Source organism: Colias croceus, chromosome 29, assembly GCF_905220415.1.
Source record: "Colias croceus chromosome 29, ilColCroc2.1".
NCBI classification, from domain to species: Eukaryota; Metazoa; Arthropoda; class Insecta; order Lepidoptera; family Pieridae; genus Colias; species Colias croceus.
Window position 1 is genome coordinate 3,064,900 of NC_059565.1, and position 23,353 is coordinate 3,088,252.

A 23,353-nucleotide genomic window follows, 5' to 3' on the forward strand; every position below is an offset into this window, starting at 1 on the left:
TAGCGCGTTCAAACAAACAAACAAACAAACTCTTCAGCTTTATAATATTAGTATAGATTATGTAGGTATTTTGACCTTTCCACAGTGCTTCTGAAAGTCTAGTTGAATAATAATTTGAGTTCGACTTCAACACCCTTTGTTTAGAAATAATGATGATAAGAGCAATTAGCAGTCTCATTTCACAAAGATTTTAGCAAAAGCAACATTCCCAAGGCATATTTAAGAAAGTTTAGATCGTAATACGGCTGCGACTCAAATAATATCTTTTGTCGAGCCGAGACGAAATCGCGAAACATTATTTATTAAAACTCCCGAGAGAGGAAACTTTGTGCCCGCAATTCGTTGGAGTTTCATAGAATTCGGCAGAGTACATGCAATATATTCAAGAGAACTACGCTTTGATATATAATGTATATAAGTAACTGAAGAAATGTAAAAACGTACGACCTGGGAAATTGCATTTAAACGGAGTGAGATATAGAAGTTTTATATTTATGGTGATGTTCTGTAATGATAAAAGGTATAAATGATAAACACAACACAAAGCAAGTCCAATATTAAAAACCATATATTCATCACATCACAGGTATTGTAAACAATCTTAATTTAAGACATTCTATCTGCATAGAAATTTTTATAAAAATATCAATCACGGTTCTTAGGCATTTCATCAAATGGTATTCTGCAAGCTGGTTCTTTTTCAAATTCTTTTAAACCATTTTTAATTCTATTGCCCAGATCTGGTTCAATTTCTGTATATATTTTTACAGCTCTTTCACGTATAAATTTAACAGTATTACCCAAGCTGTTCACTATATTGCTTATCAATCTACTCCTCTCTCCCTTTGACAATTTTGAATACATTTCTGCGATCTGCCAAAGATTATCTGATTCTCCTTCTTCTATTTCTATTATTTTACTTCGATCATAATCATCATACGGCATCGGCCCATTGAAAGAGTTATCATAATAATTAGGTGTATCTTCTCCGTTGTCATTCACTGGTGCGGCGCCGTCTTTATAATAATAATGACGTGTTACAGATGCAAGTGGACAGTTTACTTTAATATTATGAAAGTTTATTCCTAAACGATAGAATTGAGCATCTTTATAGGCCCAGAGGCGTGATTCGAATAGCTTGTCTGGTGCTCCATCTATTCCAGGTACTAAATTACATGGACAGTAAGCTAGTTGTTCGATTTCAGCGAAGTAATTGACTGGGTTCCTATTCAGAACTAATTTACCAACGGGTGTTAGAGGATAATCCTCATAGGGGAGCTCTAACGTTGGATCAAAGACGTCGATATTTGCATTTAAAGCCTGTTCTGGTGTTAGGAGTTGTATACCAAAATCCCAAGCGACTCGTTTTCCACATGCAATCGCTTCATACATATCTCTTGTAAAGGAGTCAGGATCATTCCCATCTAATTCGTTCGCTTCTTCTGCTGTTAAACTATCTTCACCGTCTTCTGGGATAAAATGAAATCTAACGAAGTAAATGTCGCCGTTTTTATTTTGTACCTGATATGTGTGGATACTGTGTCCAGGCATCTTTCGATAGCCTCTTGGTATACCGCCATCTGTATATACTGTTGTGAACATATTTAGCGATTCCGGATTTCGCGTTAAGAAGTCCCAGTGCATATTTTCATCGACTATGTTAGTTGTGGGGTTTCTGCTTTCAACATGCAGAAACGTGAAGAATAATGTGGGATCCTTGAATGCGAACATGGGAGTGCTTAGCCCAACTATGTCGAAGTTACCTTCATTCGTGTAAAACTTTACTGCGAAGCCTTTCATGCTTCTAGAAGTATCGCTGAGTCCTCGCTCTCCAATGGCTGGTGAAAATCTAGCCGCTACTGGTGTCTTTTTACCGATTTCGCTTAGAAAATCTGCTTTTATATATTCTGTTACATTGTGCGTCACTTCGAAGTAACCAAATGCACCAACACCTTTGCCGTGAACTATGCGTTCAGGAATTCGTTCCCGGTTTGCGTGAGCGATGGATTCGGTGAAGAAATTATTGTACAACAATTTTTGATTTAATGTTCTAGTTTTTCGACGTTCAACTGGTTCCCCATTGGCTGTAGTTAGTGTTGTTTTTACACCCTGTAACATTAAAAAACATGGTTACAATTTGTACCTACCGATATTATTTTTTTAAAGTCATTTCGTTTCATTGTTTAAAAGAATGTTATGTATCCGAGAGTATTTAACGATGGTTAATTATTTTTTTGAAGGAAAGACGTAACTAATTAAAAAACTGAAATATTGTAGTAATCTATATGCAAATTAAGCATTTAAGCCATTATGATAATAATAATATATCCTAATAGATTATTATTATTAAGTTTAATTTCCTGCTATTTACTACTGTTTTTTTTTTGTCTTCAATAAAGATTTTATTTGATATTTCTGCAAAACATTTACGTGAATAAGCTAGCTAGGTATATGTCAGATGCAACGGAGATTTATTATTATTGTCTGGTTTAAAACATAGGCTACTTTTTACCCGTTCTACGTCACATAAAATAAATTACCTATTTTCCAGTTTTCTAAGGAAAAAGTCATTCATGGATCAAGCTACACTTTGACAATGAAATTCCTCGAATAGGCTCATAAACTACTGGACCGATTTTAAAAATTCTTTCACCATTCGAAAGCTACATTATCCACGAGTAACATAGGCTAGGTTTTATCCCGGAAATCCCACGGGAACGGGGACTATGCGGGTTTTTCTTTGAAAACGCGGGCGAAGCCGCAGGCGGAAAGCTAGTCTTTTAATATATGGAAGAACAAAATCATTGGAATATTATCCAAGCTTAAGAAGTAAGAACTACATAGGAAGTTCTCTGGCATCATTATTATTTTAATTATATTATTTTGTTGAATAATACGATTTTAAAAGACACGGCTTCAGAGTTTATTTCAGCTCTTCTCTGCAGCAACTGAAGAAGAAGAAGAAAAAATATGTGTGCGTGTACTAGTGTACACACGTAAGAAGTGAAACTTCTTTATGACCTTATTTTTCAAAAATAATTTACTATATGCAACTTTACAGAAATACGTCGAATCACGCGTGGTAGGGATAAGAAAAATATGGCGCGTAACGGGAAAAATGTGACGCGTAACGAAACAATGTTAAACTAAATTTTTTTCCAACCCCGATAAAGAAGTTTCACTAAAAAAACAATGTTATGACTATTCAAAAATCTAATTGAATAAATAAATATTTGAGTTTAAGATAGAATTTGAGATTAGGACTACTAACTAGATACTAGGACAACATAACTAACCTGAGTTTTCTTCAAAAACCAAGCGATTTGGTCCCTTACAGGGTCTAATTCCTCTGCCCATACTTGTATAGCTATCGTTAAAAGCACTACTACTCGTATTGTAACTGCCATAGTTATTTAATTTATAATTCTTATCAGTTTCTTAAATAACATCGGAAACGATCTATTATCTATACAGGGTGGTAACTATATCAGTAATTTCTTAATAATTTTTTTGATGATCTCATTTGTAGTTACCTTCTATTAATCGTATAGTATTTAATTTCAAATCAGTGTTTTTTGAGATAAGCGCGTTCAAACAAATGAACAAACAAATGCTTTATTACTTTTTAGTATATATATTCTTAGGCTTACGATAATGTACTAATCTTATATATAAAAATGAATCGCAAAATGTGTTGGTAAGCGCATAACTCGAGAACGGCTGAACCGATTTCGATAATTCTTTTTTTATTATATTTCTTGAAGTACGAGGATGGATCTTATGTAGATAATGTACCACGGGCGAAGCCGGGGCGAACCGCTAGTATATTATAAATGTATGGATGTTTGTTATTTTTACACGAAAATACTACTGAACTGATTATAATTAAACTTAGCTGAAGACCCAGAGTAAGACATAGGCTTTTTATCCCGGAAAGTCCACAGGAACGGGCACTATGCGGGTTATTCTTTAAAAACGGGGGCGGAAATGTAGACTTTTAATATTGATACAACGAAAATTTTATAAGGATAGTTGAACTCGCATGAAAAAAGCATCTTAGAGAATATCTTCTCTACTACCGTACTATCGTACGGACTTTAGCTAGTCAAATATGAATTTAATTTTAAAATTTAAATCCATCTATAGATTTAAATAACTATAGGTACAACGTTTAATAGGATACATATAGTTCAGGATACATCGCCCATTTTAGCAAGTGACTACTATCAAGCTGATTTTCCGTTTGTAGCTTTATTTTGATGAGACACCGAATAATTTCGTGTACGAAACTCTCGATTGTGGTAGCTAACAGAGATAACAAGGATAACAATTTTTGATTTGATGGTTCTCAAATATTTATTACGCAATTTGTAGGACAATATGTTTGTTGAATTATATAAACATTAACTAAGTGAAAACAAAAATATCATTTATGTTGACCTCGTTATCGATACACTTTGGAAAGGGGGACTCTTTGAACCAACCATAGATTTTGTAGGACAAATATTTTTTCGAATAATTTAGGTAATTATCTTGAGATTGAACAAAAAAAAATTCAGTTAGTAATAAATATTTGAGAACCATCAAATCAAAATTTTTTATCCTCGTTATCTCTGTTAGCTACCACAATCGAGACTTTCGTACACGAAATTATTGGGCGTCTCATCAAAATAAAGCTACAAACGGAAAATTAGCTTGATAGTAGTCACTTACAAAAATGGGCGATGTATCCTGAACTAATACTTTTACCAATGAAAAATGATTAGCATGTAAATGAATAGATTAAAACATAAAAAATCGTAGTTCGTATTTAGTCAATTGATATTCCGTTTTTTAACGTCACAATTCATTACTTTTTATGTTTAACTAGGTTTCCGCCCGCGGCTTCGCCCGCGAAGTCTAAGAAAAATCCGCATAGTTCCCGTTCCCGTGGGATTTCCGGGATTTTGTCATTTTCCCGGGATAAAAAGTAGCCTATGTCCTTTCTCGGGTATCAAAATATTTCCATACCAAATTTCATGAAAATTGGTTCAGTAGTTTAGGCGTGATTGAGTAACAGGCACACAGACAGAGTTACTTTCGCATTTATAATATAAGTAAGTATGGATTGTGATTTAATTCACTTCAAAATATATTATGTTGTGTTGTTTTTGTGTGACGATGCATTAAGATGAAACGAGCGAATGCTCAAAACTCCACTATGTCAAATTCTTTTAGTGTAAACTTGGTGTAAACAGACGTAGAGCATTATTTCGTTGTTCTTAGTGCATTCGAAAAGATTCTATGCAATGTTCTAATACTGAACAACACTGAATACGAGTTTTCGTTGACACTAAGGCTGGTTGCAGAGCTTGACCGACCATCAGTGCGTACGTCAGTCGCGCTTGTCCTATGTATGGAAATTCATAAAACCGTTCATAGCTAGACCGACCATACGCACGCGTATTGTCATGCGCATTAGTGTCATAGTTATACAATTGTTGATGCATATCGTCAGGACCGACGGTACGCACTGATGGTCGGTCAAGCTCTGCAACCAGGCAACCAGCCTAAAAGATCACGACAGAATGCTCTAGCTCTATGTTCGTTTGATGTAAATGCACCGTTAGATTTGGAATAGACGATTTGATGTTAGTTACTTCAGACCAAGAATACCTAGTAGGATTTGAATCTAATTTTTTCTTTAGGAACTAGAATATATTACAACTAGATTGCTGCCCGCGGCTTCGCGTTTTCAAAGAAAAACCCGCATAGTTCCCGTTCCTGTGGGATTTCCGGGATAAAAAGTAGCTTATTTCGTATTCTGGGTCTTCAGCTACCTACAAATAAAATTTAATTGTAATCGGTTCAGTAGTGGTCTAAGAGCCCGTGGGAGATCGTCCTTCACCGATCTGATAACCAGGTGAGACGTATTTTTTATTTAATATTTTTTATAAACAAATATGCCTATAATTGCTTGCCTATCGAAAAGTGGTCATGGCTATTTTTTACAGTACTTTAAGTACGATTTTTCGTACACATATGACTGATTTTGAAATAAAATACTCTAAAATTTGAGATAACTTTCGATAAGTTATCTCATCACTCAATCGATGGAGTCACCTATTTTGACTTACCTGTTTACACCTGTTTGCCAGGTAGTTATTAGGCAAGCGTACCTAGGCATATACTGTGTATCAAAAACTATCAGTAAAATAAATTTAATTGGGTTATCGAAAGTATGAAGGTGATTAAAATAAAATCGATAAAAGGTAATTTGATTAAAAATAGCCATGACCACTTTTCGATAGGCAAGCAATTACAGGCATATTTGTTAATAAAAAAATTTAATAAAAAATACGTCTCATATGGTTATCAGATCGGTGAAAGACGATCTCCCACGGGCTCTCCTACAATAGTATTGGCATGAAAGAGTATCAAATATCCATCCATCCCCACAAAGTTTCGCATTTATATTTTATCAGGTACTAGTAGTCATTTACAAACGTGTCAAAATTATTACCGAGTCGTGTGCACAATAATTTCCTTCACAACAGATGGACCGTTTTTATTAAATTTTATGTGCATGGTAATTGGTAGGTAGACAATAGGTGCTAAAATTTGATAATCGTATAGGAGGTAGCAACGTTGACAAGAGAGAATTTTAGTTTAGTTGGTTCTTTGATATGCTGTTCCTCTTGCTATTTCGGTTAGAGTCCGGGCAGTCTGGCTGGCCGCAGTGGATGCGTTAATTAGTGCGCATCTTATCTGCACAGGATAATATCCTCAATTTCAAGTCGTATTTTGGAAATAAAGTTTTTTGTTTATTGTTATTGTTTATTTTTAACGCGTAATTTTTAATCCTTTGGCTTTAGATTGATCCATCAGACATACATTTTTTATTGCAAGACGTTTTTTTCGTTGTTAAATAGGTGCCAGACGCAATTTTTTATTTCAAAATAATTAAAATATCATACGAGAGAAAAACCTATTTATACTTTCTCAAGTCTGTATCTATCTTTGTACCAAATTTCATTCAAATCGGTTCAGTGGCTTTGGCGTAAAGAAGATACTGACAGATGTACATTACTTTCGCATTTATAATATTTGTAGGTAAAAGCGTGGTACTTAAAAGCTATATCAACAAAATTGCCGCGCTTTTGCAATTGACATTGACAGCTGTCAAAACGGAAAACAGATTAAAAATAAATAATGAATCTATCCATACTTATTTACTTATTATACTTAAACTTATTATTTATAATATTATAAATGCGAAAGTAACTCTGTCTGTCTGTCTGTTACTCAATCACGCCTTAACTACTGAACCAATTTGCATGAAATTTAGTATAGAGATATTTTGATACCCAAGAAAGGACATAGGCTTCTTTTTATCCCGGGAAATAGGATAGGTTTTATCCCGGAAATCCCACGGGAACGTGAACTATGCGGGTTTTCCTTTGACTGCGCGGGCAAAGCTGCGGGTGGAAAGCTAGTGTGTAGATAAAAGAGAAAGTAAAAACAAAATATTAAGATGTTAAGGCCAACATTTAAATTGTTTACAAAAACAATTTAAATTTGGCACATCACAGACTAATAATAATTAGATAAGTGCAGGTTACAGTTAGCAATTAAAAAAAGTAATTAATAAATAAAACACGCTACAGGATAAGAGCGGGCGATGATAAAATATTTTATTTATAAGCCTTGTATTTTTAAATTAAAACTGATGGATATTGGATTGTAACGGAATTTTCTTTTTATTGACGTTTTTAGATTAGCTTACCGCGCGCGGATTCGCCCGCTTTGTAGAAACCTTATCAAATTATATAGGTACTTTCTTTCAATTTCCTCAACCACACTACTATAAATATATCTATACTAATATATCTATTACAAAAAAACTCATCAAAATTTGTTGCGCAGTTTTAAAAATTTAAGATTTAAGCATAAATAAAGACAGACAATGACAGCTTTCTATACTATAGTTGTGAAATGAATTAACAGGTGTAAACTAATAAACATATACAAAAAATATACAGATTATCGACCTCGTAGCTCAGAAGCAATTTCTTCCAAGCAACCTTGGGAAAAACCTCTCGAACATTATTATTTGTATTTTATCATTTATGTAACAGACGACAGACGGAATAATATGGAATAGAATTGTTTTTAATTAGTTTTTTTACCCTAAAATTTATCAATTATTAATTCAAGGAATGCAATTATCTGGTAAGTAAAGTTAAAAGCTTTTAAATTGTATATTTTCTGCAATAAATTATGTATATTTAAAATGCATAATTAAAATACAGGGTTTGTATACTTTTTCTTATTTTTAAAAAATAAAATTTTTACATCCTTTGCCTATGTAAGATTGAACTTTTTTGTTTTAAGTAGGTACTTCCTCTTCCTCCTTACAGATTGCTTAGAAAATACTTATAAAGGGTTAAAATATTAATGCATTGTTTAAAATGAGTTGTAAATATTTATTTTGCGTGATATCAATAACATGAAATAACATAATGTGCGCTGCAGAATTGCAAGACCTAATTCCGCCATCCCCTTTTTACCATCGTTCGTCGAGGCGCACAGATTCTAGGCATCGCCACATGGTTGACGTTCCATGTAAGTACCCGGACAAAGCGGTTCGGATCGTCATTCTTTATTCGAACCGCTAGGGACTGGAACATGCTTCCTGAATCCCCGATGACTACAATTTGGAGGTCTTCAAGAGGAGAGTGAACAGGTGCACTCTAGGGAAGCGCGCTCCATCTTAGGCCACATCTCAGCTTACCATCAGGCGAGATTGTGGCCAAGCGCTCCCCTATAGTACATTAAAAAAAAACATAAGTAGCTACTTCTAAATTGGGTTTTCTAAACTACGATATTATGGCCTTGTCATATCGCACCTTCGGTAGAACAAGGGCACAATTACAGTTTTTGCAATTTTACAGGAGAGCCATATTAAGATATTTGTAGTACTTAATGTAGTCTAGCTATGATAATAATTTTTTTATGGTTGTTCTGCTTTGTATGACATAAATTATATACTATATTCTTTTAGGTGTATCGTTTACAAATATTAAAAACTGCTAGTTTTTTTTAATAATATTTTTTTCTTAAGTAGGTGTACATTTGTGCCCTTGTTCCACCAACAAGAAAATTAATTTGTAAATATGGCCATATCTAAAGCTTTAAGTTAATAATTTTGGAATGATAATAACGTGTTTTTTTGTATAAATATTTTATTTTCTTAAACACTTTAGAAAGCCGCAGTAGTTTATCACAAAAATAGAGATCAAAACTTACTAATCAGCCATTACACATCTTCAACAATCTGAAACTATTATGTTTCCTAGCAAAATTCTTTGGAATCGCTATAAAAATTGGAATAATATTATATTAAGATAACAGAACAAGAAAGAATCATAATTCAATTCCTTGACATTAAATAATTCCTCCTTTTTCGTGGCATTTTTTATAAGGCTTATGTATTCTGCCGGAGTGCATATTGATATTGGGCCAGTTTTTTTTGCACGTTTTACATTCCAGAATGGACGGCATCGGCTTTATGCTGGGTCCCCTAATTTATGTATGATCGATTTTATAGGCAATGTGTTCACAGCAAAATAATACATTCCAAAAACAAATTTGAAAAAGAAAAATAATTATTTACGAATAAATATCTTACTAATATTATTATTTATTATGTAAACTCGAAAGTTTTTGAGGATAGATTTGTGGGTGTGAGGGTATGTTTGTTGTATTTTGATTGGCAGTCCTATCGTTTAAATTTCTAAAAAACTAACTTGTTTTTTTGCTCTCTACAGCAATTATCGGAATAAAATGTTACTTTTAAGACCATGGAGTATAACAAATCTTGGACAGACAAGGGCACAATTGTCTGAACGACTTTGTCCTCCCAATTTTTAAATCGTAAACTAGGCATAAGTGTGACAGATATGGCCTTGTCGTTCCAGAAATCAAAAACATTATAGGGCATATTTACATAAACGACGTTAGCGCTCCAAGTGACAGCTAGCTCAGTCCCCGCCGATGGCACAACTAACCAATGAGACTTTGTCTCGCCAAGAGAGAAACAAAATAGCGCCAAAATGACAACGCCACTATTTCAATCTGGCTGTTTTTTGTAGGAATTAAACGAATGTCTTTGTCCCTCCAGTTGAAAGGGCCTTTTTAAAGCATTTCTGCATATTTAAGTCATTTTGGCAATTTATGACAATTATGCCCTTGTTCTACCGAAGGTGCGATATTATGTACAGAAATGCGCGTGCGAATGGTCGATCTAGCTATGAACGGTTTTATGAATTTCCATACATATGACAAGCGCGACTGACGTACGCACTGATGGTCGGTGAAGCTCTGCAACCGGCTATAATATTTCACTCTAGTTTTAATTTATTATAATCTATAAGTATAAATATAAGAATGAATCGTCAAATGTATTGATGCGCAAAACTCAAGAACAGCTGAACATATTTCGTTAAATGTTTTTGTAATATTATATTATTCCTTGAAGTACGAGGATGGCTCTTCTGGACATAAAACGTAGACATGAAGTACGGGTATATACGAAAACGGGGCAGACCGCTAATTTTAATAACATTAGTACATAGTTACTAACATTAAAAATTCTGACCGCCTCCTTGGTACAGTGGTTGACGCGTAGCGTAGAACCGAGGGTCCTGGGTTCGATTCCCGGTGGAGACAAAGAAAAAAAATGTCTCGGTCTGGTAGGATACAGAAGGCTGATCACCTACTTGTCCCTAAAGAAAATCGATCAGTGAAACAGATGTATGCATAATGCATCTGCCCCTTACCTTAAAAATTTCTAAGATATTACTTAACATAGAGATTCATAAAAATATTATTTAAGACACCCTGTATACACATCAACATTCTATATAAACGATGCTAAAATAAATTAATATAATCTTTATTTCACTGAAAATGAGAACACAATGTTTATAATGTTAAAATTTCAACTTTTGCATATATTGATAAAACTGTTAGTAACTGTACGGGGTGAGGCTCTTGATCCAATAACGGACCAAATTGTTTTATATAAGCAGAGAAATAATGTAAGTTACCTTTTATATTTATTATGTTTTCAAACAATATGAATTCAGAACATTAACATTCGGATTTAAAAACATCATATTCGCAATTAAATGACATTTAACATTTATTCCTAAATATACACATTATTCTGCTAATCCAATAAAGTCAAGTCTAGGTAACTTTGAGGTGCTTCGATTTTTTTGATATGAAGTGTATATTCATTTGTAAAACAAGTGTTAATGACTGTACCAAAGAAATTAAAAACATATTAATAAGTACCTAACAAGTAAAATGTATCGTACAAACTATTTATTGATCGCTAAAATCGATCGTCTTTTCGAAATTAGTCTGTCTTTACTTTATCTGTTTTTCGACGGTGGATCCAAAGAACAAACAAACACACATATGAATAATTATGTTATACATATGTATTTATTAGAATCATATTTTTGGCATAGTTACAATGTACACGTTTTAATAAAATAAAGATATAAAATAAACTAAATTTTAAACAAATTGGTTTGATACGCTTTGGTAAAAGAATAATAAGGGTGTTTATTCAAAACCCAGTAGAAGTCACTTATCATATTGTATTCATTTATGTTAATCTATAATTTATTCTATTAAGGTTTCATGTTCTATTGTAAAATTACATTACTCTACTATTCTTTACACCAGTTTTCTATATCATACTAGCGGTCCGCCCCGGCTTCGCCCGTGGTACATATTAACGTTTTCTCTACATAAGAACCATCCTCGTACTTCAAGGAATATAATAAAAAAAGAATTATCGAAATCGGTTCAGCCGTTCTCGAGTTATGGAATTACAACGAAAAGTGGCATTGATTTTTATATATTAGATTTAAAATTGTTGTTTCAGGGATCACGAACTTATATGACAACCAGCAATGGGGCAAGAATAGAATATAATGATCTCGTTACATTAAACAGCAGAATTATTTACAACAATTATTTCATGGATTCCATAACTCACTTCGATAGACAAATAATTCCAGAGCGAGTAGTACATGGGAAAGGTTCTGGAGCATTCGGATATTTTGAAGTAACGAATGACGTCAGCAAATATACCAAAGCAGATTTCCTTAACGAAGTTGGTAAGAAAACTCCGGTTGCTGTTAGATTTTCGCTTGCTGGTGGTGAGCGAGGTAGCAGTGATGGCACCCCAGGTGGTCTACGAGGATTCGCTGTAAAATTCTACACGAAAGAAGGAAATTTCGATATACTTGGCTTAAACACGCCAATGTTTGCTCTTAAAGATCCTATACTATTTCCCAATTTTATTCATGCTCTTGGAAGAAATCCAGCAACTAATGTTCCTGATCCAAATATGCTTTGGGACTTTTTAACACGCTATCCCACGACTTTGAACATGTTTTTACGGTTGTTTGGTAATGCTGGTACGCCAAGAGGCTATCGCTATATGCCTGGATATGCTATACATACGTATCAAGTGCAAAATAAGAATGGCGATATATACTTTGTTAGATTTCACTTCATGCCAGAAGATGGTAAAGAAAGTATAACTCCTGAGGAGGCTTCGCAATTAGATCCTGACTCATTTACCAGAGATTTATATGAAGCGATTGCTTGTGGAAAACGTGTTGCTTGGAACTTTGGTATACAAGTCTTAACAAAAGAACGAGCTTTAAATGCGAAGATCGACGTCTTTGACACAACTTTAGAGCTCCCATTTAAAGAATACCCCATAACGCCTGTAGGCAAATTAGTTCTCAATAGGAATCCTCTAAATTTCTTCGCTGAAGTAGAACAACTAGCTTTCTGTCCATGTAACTTAGTACCTGGAATAGAAGGAGCACCAGATAAATTATTCGAAGGACGTATGTTTTCTTACAGAGACACTCAGAACTATCGTTTAGGAATAAACTATAATAATATTAAAGTGAATTGTCCGTTTGAAACTGTAGCACGTACCTACAATAGAGATGGTGTCCCACCAGTTGATTATAATGGAAAAGATTCGCCTAATTACTATGAAAACTCTTTCAATGGTCCAGTTGCGTACAACGATGTTAAGAGATCAAAATTAGTAAAAATAAAACAAGGAAAAGCTAATAATTTTGAACAAATAGCTAAATCATATTTAGATATGGATGAAGATGAAAAAGATGTTGTAATCACCAATATAGTTAATAGTTTAGGCCCTGCTATAGATTCCTTGCGCGATAAAGCTGTCAAAATATTTACAGAAATTGAGAAAGACCTTGGAAACAGAATTAAGAAAGGTTTAGAAGGATTCAGTAGAGAAGCAGTTTGTAATATGACATTGGATAGTTCGTCATGATAATTCCAGTCTGAGTTTTAAATATCATTTAATAATTAACTTATGCATGTGGACACCTGTATTAATTATTTGATAAGATTAAATAATTATGTTTTTTCGAGAGTTCGTTTTAAAATGTTTTTATATGTTTAGGGTTGATTTTTCAATCCTTGGTTAAAACTTATTCATCGAATAACGAAAAAACTATTATTTCAACAAGTCTATATAATTGCGTTAAAAACAACCGACTTCAAATTTGCACTTGCAACATTTACAAATACAGACAAAAATGCTCATAAAATAAAAACTACTGGGCCTATCCGAATAAAATTTTTATGGGACAAAAAAGAATCACGTAAATCGGTTCAGAAACCTCGGAGTAATCGGTGCACATACATAAAAAAAAACATACCGGCCGAATTGATAACCTCCTCCTTTTTTTGAAGTCGGTTAAAAATGTATTCTAATTGTCCGTATATGACTGTTTACGGGTGACATTTTAAAATGTTCGTGTAATACTTTATTGGACGGATAAATTTTAACCAAGGATTGAAAAATCGGCCCTAAGAAGATATTGTACACAATAATATATTAAATGTAATTTTTGAAATATTATTTAAGGCCTGAATCGGGTAGGGTTCCCTTTTAATACCGAAAATTAACTCTAGTTATAACAGTTTTTCTTCTTAGATTCTTAATGTACATACCTAAAAAAAATGTATATTAAAGTTTCGAATATGATAAAGGGCATGGTTGTTTTAATTTGTTTATTTTACAATCAGGTTTTTTGGAAAAAAATCATGAACTGAGGTCGATTTTTGGACTTTAAACCAAAACGCTAAGTCAATATAACGTCAATTATTGTAGTGTTTTTACAGTGTGTTTATGAAATTGAAACACAGGGCATGGTTGTTTTAAATTTTGAATCAATATCCAAATATCTTTTTAAATAATTTTTATACGTACTTTTACTACGGTAGATCGCGCCGGTCCCCCAATCCCGCCTTGTAAATCGTCGCCAAGGTCGCTAGCCCCTATTAACGCCTTAATAAAACTACAATCCGTTCGTACTAATATTACAAAAACAAAAAGTAAGTAAATATGAATGGGTATTTGTTACTTTTAGAAATGAAACGAGTAAATCGAAATAACTTTAAAATGTATATTTAATTTAAAATTTTCAAATTTTTAAATTGTTGATTATATTATTATTTTACAATACGTTTAATTTTAATTGATAAAAGTTCAGAACACGTGCAGTAAGGTTATTCACTTCAAATAAACTTTTATTATTACATCTTATCTTATCTTATCTTATCTTATCTTATTATTAATATATATAAATCTCGTGTCACAATGTTTGTCCTCAATGGACTCCTAAACCACTTAACCGATTATAATAAAATTCGCACACCATGTGCAGTTCGATCCAACTTGAGAGATAGGATAGTTTAAATCTCAAATCGTTTTAGAGAAAGCGGGCGAAGCCGCGGGCGGTAAGCTAGTATGGATATAGTATAAAAAACGGTTTGTTTTTATAGTCATTAATTTATAGATATAAATTTGACTCTAATGGAATTTTCCCGCTATATGCAATCATCCTAAAGTACCTTATCCTGGTAATAACACTACCTTATCACAAATTATTATAAAAAAGGAAAAGCCATTTATATATCATGACATTCATAAGAATCCTGCATTTTATCTAACTCATAATTTGAATGCCTCGGGCTGTCCCCAGGTGGGGTACAGGCCGATCAAGGAAAGCTGGCATCTTCACAGTACTCACACTAATTATGCAATTTTACTATACAGTATGTTCAAAAATAAATGCGACTCTAGTTTAAGTGTAGACTTGAATTGTAAAATGTGTGCGTTGTAGATAATATGAAAGCTCTCATAATTAATATGTAAAATAACAATTTAAAAGTAACTCAATCGATGAACTTAATTACTTATTCTTATAATCAATTGTAATATAGTATTGATAATCATTCAATTATCAAAATATAATAATTAAATTTTATGTCATATTCAAAATATAAAATAACGATAAAAACAATACAAGTAACACGTGCGTTCACTCCTAAGAAACAATACGAGCGAAACCCTAGCACGTAAGACATAAGGCTACATTACTATAAAAGCTGTATTGTTCAGCTATGTATGAAAATTTTAACTTACGGCGTTGTATTTTGTTTACAAAACTTATTTAAATTATTACATAGCTTAACCTAGGTAAAGAAAAAAAATGTTCAAATCTACATGCCGCGAAGTATGTCGTCAAATATAGTTAGTAGTATACCTAACGTCTTTATTAAAATTACATCACCCTGTTTTTATAAACAATTGCAAAATAAAAACAATGATTGTCCCCTTCACTCTCATAAGCTAGTCTGCGCGCGAGAGAGACGGGCAGACTTTTCACGATGCGTATGCAGTATGACGTCACGGCGCGCGCGTCTTCACAGATACTACACATGTGCAATGTGTAAATGTGTTGACGTTCCAGCTCTTCTTAATCGGCCTGTAAGGGGCAGATGCATTATACATCTGTTTCACTGATCGATTTTCTTTAGGGACAAGTAGGTGATCAGCCTTCTGTGTCCTGCCAGACCAAGACTTTTTTTTTCTTCGTCTCCACCGGGAATCGAACCCAGGACCCCTCTGTGCTACGCTCACGCGTCAACCACTGTACCCAGGAGGCGGTAAAATATATGTGATTTTATATAATGTCTTAAATAGGTATTTTATATAGGTAGCCTAACCTTACTCAATAAATAAATTTGAAACAGTAGTTAATGAGACTCTACAACTTCGTGATATTAATAATTGTATAAATATGAAAGATATAACTTACCTATATTATTAACTACAGCTAGCAGTGCTACATTCTTATTAAATACTAGCTTCCGCCTGCGACTCCGTCCGCGCGGAAAAATTAAGAAAAATTAAGATTTATTTTTGTTCTACGTATTTTTCCGGGATAAAAAGTATCCTATTTTACGCCCAGGATAATAAGGTATAATTATACCAAGTTTCATCGAAATCGAACCGTTAGTTTTCACGTGATGCCTGAACATACAGACAGACAGACAGACAGACAGACAGACAGACAAAAAATTTTTTAATCACATATTTGGGCTTGGTATCGATCCAGTAACACCCCCTGCTATTTATTTTTTCAATATTTTCAATGTACAGAATTGACCCTTCTACAGATTTATTATAAGTATAGAAACTGTATTTGAAATTAACATCAAAAATTTCAATATTTTACGTTCGTCTAATATAAAATAAATATAGTTTGAAAAACTAAAAAACACGCTTTCAAGATAGATACTTACAACTAAAAAGTAGAAAATAATTCTTAATCTAGGAATCAAGCAATAACCAATACTTACATAGTATTTTTGTGAAAAAAGCGTGGGGCGCTTTTCATGAGCTGATTGTATTATAGATACCTATCTTTATTCTACATGGCACCCCAGATTCCATTTATACAATTAATATCGCAAAGCTGTAGAGTCTGTTTGTTTAAAAAACGTTTTTATCTCAGGAAGTACTGTTTCAAATTGAATTTGTTAAGTAAGGTTAGGCTACCTATATAAAATCAACTTTTTACATGCCCGAGGCAATCAAATTATGAGTTAGATAAAATGCAAGATTCTTAAGAATGCCATGCTAAATGGCTTTTCCCTTTTTAATAATTTGTGATAAGATAGTTTTATTACCAGGGTAAGGTGCTTTAGGATAATTGCATATAGCGGGAAAATTCCAGAGTCAAATTAATATTATGTTAATGATAATTGTATACCTATAAATTAAAGACAATAAAAAATAACCCGTTTTTCGAACTATATCCATAATATTATGTAATACTAAAAGGTTCTTTGAAGTGAATAACCTTACTGCACGTGTTGTTTTACAATTAAAATTAAAAGTATTCTAAAAGAATAACATAATCAAAAATTTAAAACTTTGAAATGTTTAAATGAAATATACATTTTACTTTACTTCGTTTCGTTTTCGAAAGTGACAAACACCCATACATTTATATTTTCTTACAAATTTATGCATTTTAGGTATTATTGGGATGAGTAGGGTTGTAATTTTATTAAATAATATTTAAAAAATTACATTTAATATGTGTACAATATCTTCTAAAACATATAAAAACATTTTAAAATGCTCTCGCGAGAAAACACGAATTATTTAATCTTATCAAATAATTAATACAATTATTGTCCACATGCATAAGTTAATTATTAAATGATATTTAAAACACAGATTGGAATTATCATGAACAACTATCCAAGGTCATATTACAAACTGCTTCTCTACTGAATCCTTCTAAACCTTTCATAATTCTGTTTCCAAGATCTTTCTCAATTTCTGTAAATATTTTGACAGCTTTATCACGCAAGAAATCTATAGCAGGACCTAAACTATTAACTATATTGGTGACTACAACATCTTTTTCATCTTCATCCATATCTAAATATGATTTAGCTATTTGTTCAAAGTTATTAGCTTTTTCTTGCTTTATTTTTACTAATTTTGATCTCTTAACATCGTTGTACGCAACTGGACCATTGAAAGAGTTTTCATAATAATTAGGTGAATCTTTTCCATTATAATCAACTGGGGCCACACCATCTCTATTGTAAGTACGTGCTACAGTTTCGAACGGACAATTCACTTTAATATTATTATAGTTTATTCCTAAACGATAGTTCTGAGTGTCTCTGTAAGAAAACATACGACCTTCGAATAATTTATCTGGTGCTCCATCTATTCCAGGTACTAAGTTACATGGACAGAAAGCTAGTTGTTCTACTTCAGCGAAGAAATTTAGTGGATTCCTATTGAGAACTAATTTGCCTACAGGCGTTATGGGGTATTCTTTAAATGGGAGCTCTAAAGTTGTGTCGAAGACGTCAATCTTTGCATTAAATGCTTGTTCTTTTGTTAAGACTTGAATACCGAAGTTCCAAGCAACACGTTTTCCACAAGCAATCGCTTCATACAAATCTCTGGTAAATGAGTCAGGATCTAATTGCGAAGCCTCTTCATTAGTTATACTTTCTTTACCATCTTCAGGCATGAAGTGAAATCTAACAAAATATATATCACCATTTTTATTTTGCACTTGATACGTATGTATAGCATGCCCCGGCATATAGCGATAGCCTCTTGGCGTACCAGCATTACTGAACAACCGTAAAAACATGTTCAAAGTCGTGGGATAGCGTGTGAAAAAGTCCCAAATCATATTTGGATCAGGAACATTAGTTGCTGGATTTCTTCCTAGAGCATGAATTAAATTGGGAAATAGTACAGGATCTTTAAGAGCAAACATGGGCGTGTTTAAGGCAAGTATATCGAAATTCCCTTCTTTCGTGTAGAATTTTACAGCGAATCCTCGTAGACCACCTGGGGTGCCATCACTGCTACCTCGCTCTCCACCAGCTAGCGAAAATCTAACAGCAACCGGAGTTTTCTTACCAACTTCGTTAAGGAAATCTGCCTTGGTATATTTGCTGACGTCATCCGTTACTTCAAAATATCCGAATGCTCCAGAACCTTTCCCATGTACTACTCGCTCTGGAATTATTTGTCGATCAACATGAGTTATAGAATCCATGAAATAGTTGTTGTAAATTATTCTACTGTTTAATGTAACGAGATCATTATATTCTACTCTTGCCCCATTACTGGTTGTCATATACGTTCGTGATACCTGAAACAACAATTTTAAATATGATATAGAAAACTGGTGTATATAAAGACATAAAATATACTAAGGACACAATATTTTTATATTTTAACATTATTTTATACATTTCGGCCTAAACGGTATTGGAATTGTACACATTTCCTAGAATTTGTATAAATTCCTTGATGTCATTTTTTTTTTTTTTTTTTTTTTTTTATGCAATAGGAGGCAACAGAGCAGACGCGTCACCTGGTGGTAAGTGCTCCACGTCGCCCATATGCACCCACAGTGCCAGAGACACTGTGAGTATGTTGCCGGCCTTTCAGGTAGGAATATGCTCTTTTCTTGAAGGTCCCCAGTTCATAGCCGTTTGGAAAAGCCGCATGAGGGAGTTTGTTCCAGATGTCTGTAGTGCGCGGGAAGAAAGACCTTTTAAAGCGCACAGTTGTAGATTGCCAACAGTCAAGGTGGTGAGGGTGGTATTGTTGACGATGTCGTGCTGTACGGTGGTGGAACTCGGCGGCGGGTAATGTTCCAAACAACTCTTCAGAGCACTCGCCATAGTAAATGCGATAGAGAACGCATAAAGAAGCGACATCTCTTCGCAACGCCAAAGTATCGAGCCGATCGGTGAGACTTGGCTCGTTAACAAGTCGTACAGCTCTCCTTTGAATGCGGTCAAATGGAAGGAGGTATTGTTGGGGTGCCCCGGCCCAGATGTGGGAGCAGTATTCCATGTGCGGCCTAACTTGCGCCTTATATAGCTTGAGGCGATGGTGCGACGTGAAATACTGCCCCGCTCTACAGAGCACACCAAGTTTTTGTGAAGCCAACTTGGCTTTTCCTTCCAAGTGACAAGAAAACTGTACGTTACTCGAGATTTCGAGACCAAGGATTCCGATACTGGCTGCGGCTGAGAGAGGAGTACCCTGAAAAGTAGGAGCTATGACGAAGGGGAGCTTTTTAGCGGTAAAGGCGCATACCTGTGTCTTTTTGGGGTTAAATTGGACTAGGTTTAGTCGGCCCCATTCTGAAACCTCTTGTAAAGAAGTTTCAATCTCAGACACAAGGTTGTTCCGGCACTCAATGACGCGCTCCTGAGAAATATTGCTGCGGCCGGTATATACTGCATCACCAGTACTGTCATCTGCATAGCAATGAATGCTGCCGTTGAGCAGCATATCATTGATATGCAGAAGGAACAGAGTGGGAGACAAGACACAGCCTTGTGGGACACCAGCATTCACAAGCTTAGGATCAGAGCAGGAACCGTCGACTACGACACTCATGCTACGCTCTGTGAGGAAACTGGTGACCCACTGGCAAAGTTTCTCAGGAAGCCCATAGGAAGGAAGTTTTGCAAGAAGCGCTTTGTGCCAAACCCGGTCAAAGGCTTTCGCTATGTCCAAGCTGACTGCTAAGCCTTCACCCTTGCTCTCGATCGCCGTTGCCCATCGATGAGTTAAATATACAAGAAGATCACCAGCTGAGCGACCACGACGGAAACCGTACTGTCGGTCACTGATCAGCTGGTGTTCCTCCAGATAATTCAACAGCTGGCGATTGATAACGGTTTCCATTATCTTGGAGAGCAAGGAGGTGATGGCTATGGGTCGATAATTGGACGGATCCGAGCGATCGCCCTTTTTCGGGATGGGGTGCACTAATGCTTTCTTCCATGAATTCGGGAAAACGCATGTGGAGTAGGAGTGCCGGAAAAGGCGCACGAGGACCGGTGCCAACTCTGGTGCACACATCTTCAGCACAATTGGAGGAATACCGTCGGGGCCACTCGACTTGTGGACATCTAGAGCGAACAGTGCCTTACGCACAGCACTCTGGGTAAATCGGATGTCCGGCATAGAGCCCTCAAGCCGTGGGATGATAGGTGGTGAGTTCCCCATGTCATCTAAAGTCGAGTTTGCGGCAAAGAGGGAGCTAAGGAGATCAGCTTTCTCTTTTGCCGTGTGGGCCAACTGGTCATTCTCCATGCGCAGAGATGGTAGGGACGGCTGACAGAAGTTCCCTTGCACAGCTTTGGCGAGTGCCCAAAAGGCTCGTGTTCCCGAAGGAAGTCGGGCAAGTTTCTCACCAAGCTTAGCAATATGCTCTGACTTTGCTTTCGCTATTGCTCTTTTGAAAGACCTGGAGGCCGAGTTTAGTTCTCTCTTGAGTGTACAGGCGTTTGGATCACTAGACACGAGCGCATTGGCCCAGGCTTGGTAACAGTCTTGTTTTCGGCGCGACGCCGATTTACAAGAGCTACCAAACCAAGGCTGGGACTTGCCACCGACGGGCACAACAGAGTTTGGAATAAAAAGCTCCATCCCCTGAAGTAGCACATCAGCAACAGAGTCGGCACAAGTGCTAGGATCGTCTGCCGAGAAGCAAACACGGCCCCAGGGATAGGATGAAAAGAATGTACGCATCCCATCCCAGTCTGCTGACTTGTAGTGCCAAACGCGACGGCGGCCATTACAATGAGGTCGTGGATATCGCAGGATTGGCACCACACTCCGTATTAGGCAGTGGTCGGATGAACCTAAAGGTGCATCAACATTGACCTGATAGCCATCCGGATGAGAAGTCAGCAGAAGGTCCAACAGTGAAGGCGTATGATCCTCTACATCTGGAATTCGCGTGGGCGATGCTACCAGTTGAGTGAGACCATATGCAAGAGCAAAGTCATGGACAGATTTACCCGCATGATCAGTGGTACGAGACTGGAGCCATTCAACATGATGAGCGTTGAAATCACCAAGGACCACAATTTCGGCGGAAGGAATCTGTAGGAGCATGGTATCAGCAGCGGATTGTATATGTTCAAAGAGTCGGTCGGTTTCATCATTACCGCTGTGGGATCTGTAGAGGCACGCATAGACGCGGGGGTGGTCATCGCAATCTACGCGTAACCAAAGGATGGATAGATCCCTACCTTCAAGATAACCGAGGCGTCGAAAGCAGATATCGTTCCGGATGAATGCGCATACACCAGCGCGGGGTATAAAGTTGTGCTCCAGATTGTATCCTGGGTAATTGAGATATGATGTATTAGAAGGGGAAGATATCTGCGTTTCGGTTAAAAAGAGCAAGGCCGGCTTCGCCGTCTCAAGATGGTAATGGACGGCGTTGATGTTAGAGTGTAAGCCCCTTATATTACAGAAATTCACGCAGTGCGTGGAAAGGGGTGCAGCGGTCTTTTTTCTCTTGTTGCCCCGGGTATGAGTAACGAGCGGGATTTTGCCCTCCCCAGAATACGCAGGGCAGCCTGAACGTGAGTGCTCAGGGAGGGATTCTCCAGCACTAAAAGTGTTGGTACCCTCCTGGGGTAATAATATTTGTAATTCCGCTGCCATATTAGGAAAGGGGATGGGGGGAAGTGGGCTTCCGGTATGTCTCACTCACCAATGCGAAACGCTAGACGCTTTACGCCGGTTTTCTGTGAGATAGTGGTATCGCGCCGGACGGACTACAGCCCATTCGTGCTACATACAAAAGAGGACTATTATATGTAGCTGTAGTCCTACCACTCTAGAAAAAATTTCGCCAGAGCCTCGTCCGTTGATCGGCAGGGTGCACCACGAGCAGGTGAGGTTGGCTTTGGCCGTTAGGTGGTATACGGCCATTACACCCCAAACCAGTCATACATTTCCGGTAACATATAAAAAATGAATTTTCCTTGGTCACGGATCACGCGTGGCGGGTGGACCGATTTCGATAATTATTTTTTTATTATATTTTTTGAAGTACGAGGATGGTTCTTATGTAGAGAAAACGTAAACAATAAATATGTACGACGGGTGAAGCTGGGGTGGACCGTTAGTTTAGGAATAAATGTTAAATGCCATTTAATTGCGAATATTATGTTTTTAAATTCTAATGTCAATGTTCTAAATTCATATTAAGTTTGAATACATAATAAATATATATAAAATACATGTGTTTCGATTTTTTTTGATGAGAAATATATTAAAAGGTAACTTACATTATTTCTCTTCTTATATAAAACAATTTGGTCCGTTATTGGATCAAGAGCCTCACCCCCTACTGTTACTAACAGTTTTATCAATATATGCAAAAGTTGAAATTTTAACATTATAAACATTGTGTTATGATTTTCAGTTAAATAAAGATTATATTTATTTTAGCATCGCTTATATAGAGTGCTTGAGGAGTTAATGTGTATACAGGGTGTTATGAAATATATTTTTGTTAATAATGTTAAGTAGTATTTTGGAAATTTTTAATGTTAGTACTTTAGTTCTTTTCCA

At 35.6% G+C, this 23,353-nt stretch overlaps 2 protein-coding genes across 2 annotated transcripts; one reads left to right on the forward strand and one right to left on the reverse strand.

The window, feature by feature from the left end:
- Positions 1 to 645: 645 nt before the first annotated feature.
- Positions 646 to 3,407, reverse strand: LOC123704266 (catalase-A-like). The gene is made up of 2 exons (XM_045652576.1): positions 3,297 to 3,407; positions 646 to 2,109 (listed from the first exon to the last, which is right to left on the reverse strand). Exons 1-2 carry the CDS (start codon positions 3,405 to 3,407, stop codon positions 646 to 648), a joined length of 1,575 nt encoding a protein of 524 aa, XP_045508532.1.
- Positions 3,408 to 12,037: 8,630 nt separating this feature from the next.
- LOC123704268 (catalase-like) lies at positions 12,038 to 13,384 on the forward strand. The gene has a single exon (XM_045652577.1). The coding sequence runs from the start codon at positions 12,038 to 12,040 to the stop codon at positions 13,382 to 13,384; it is 1,347 nt and encodes a 448-aa protein (XP_045508533.1).
- The last annotated feature ends 9,969 nt before the right edge of the window (positions 13,385 to 23,353 follow it).

What these genes read in the sequence shown, in the direction of transcription:
- LOC123704266 (XM_045652576.1), bottom strand. Translation starts at nt 3,407, where the DNA reads ATGGCAGTTACAATACGAGTAGTAGTGCTTTTAACGATAGCTATACAA. An exon ending in GGTTTTTGAAGAAAACTCAG is followed by an intron (nt 2,110 to 3,296) that starts GTTAGTTATGTT and finishes TTAATGTTACAG; the next exon opens with GGTGTAAAAACAACACTAAC.
- LOC123704268 (XM_045652577.1), top strand. Translation starts at nt 12,038, where the DNA reads ATGGATTCCATAACTCACTTCGATAGACAAATAATTCCAGAGCGAGTA.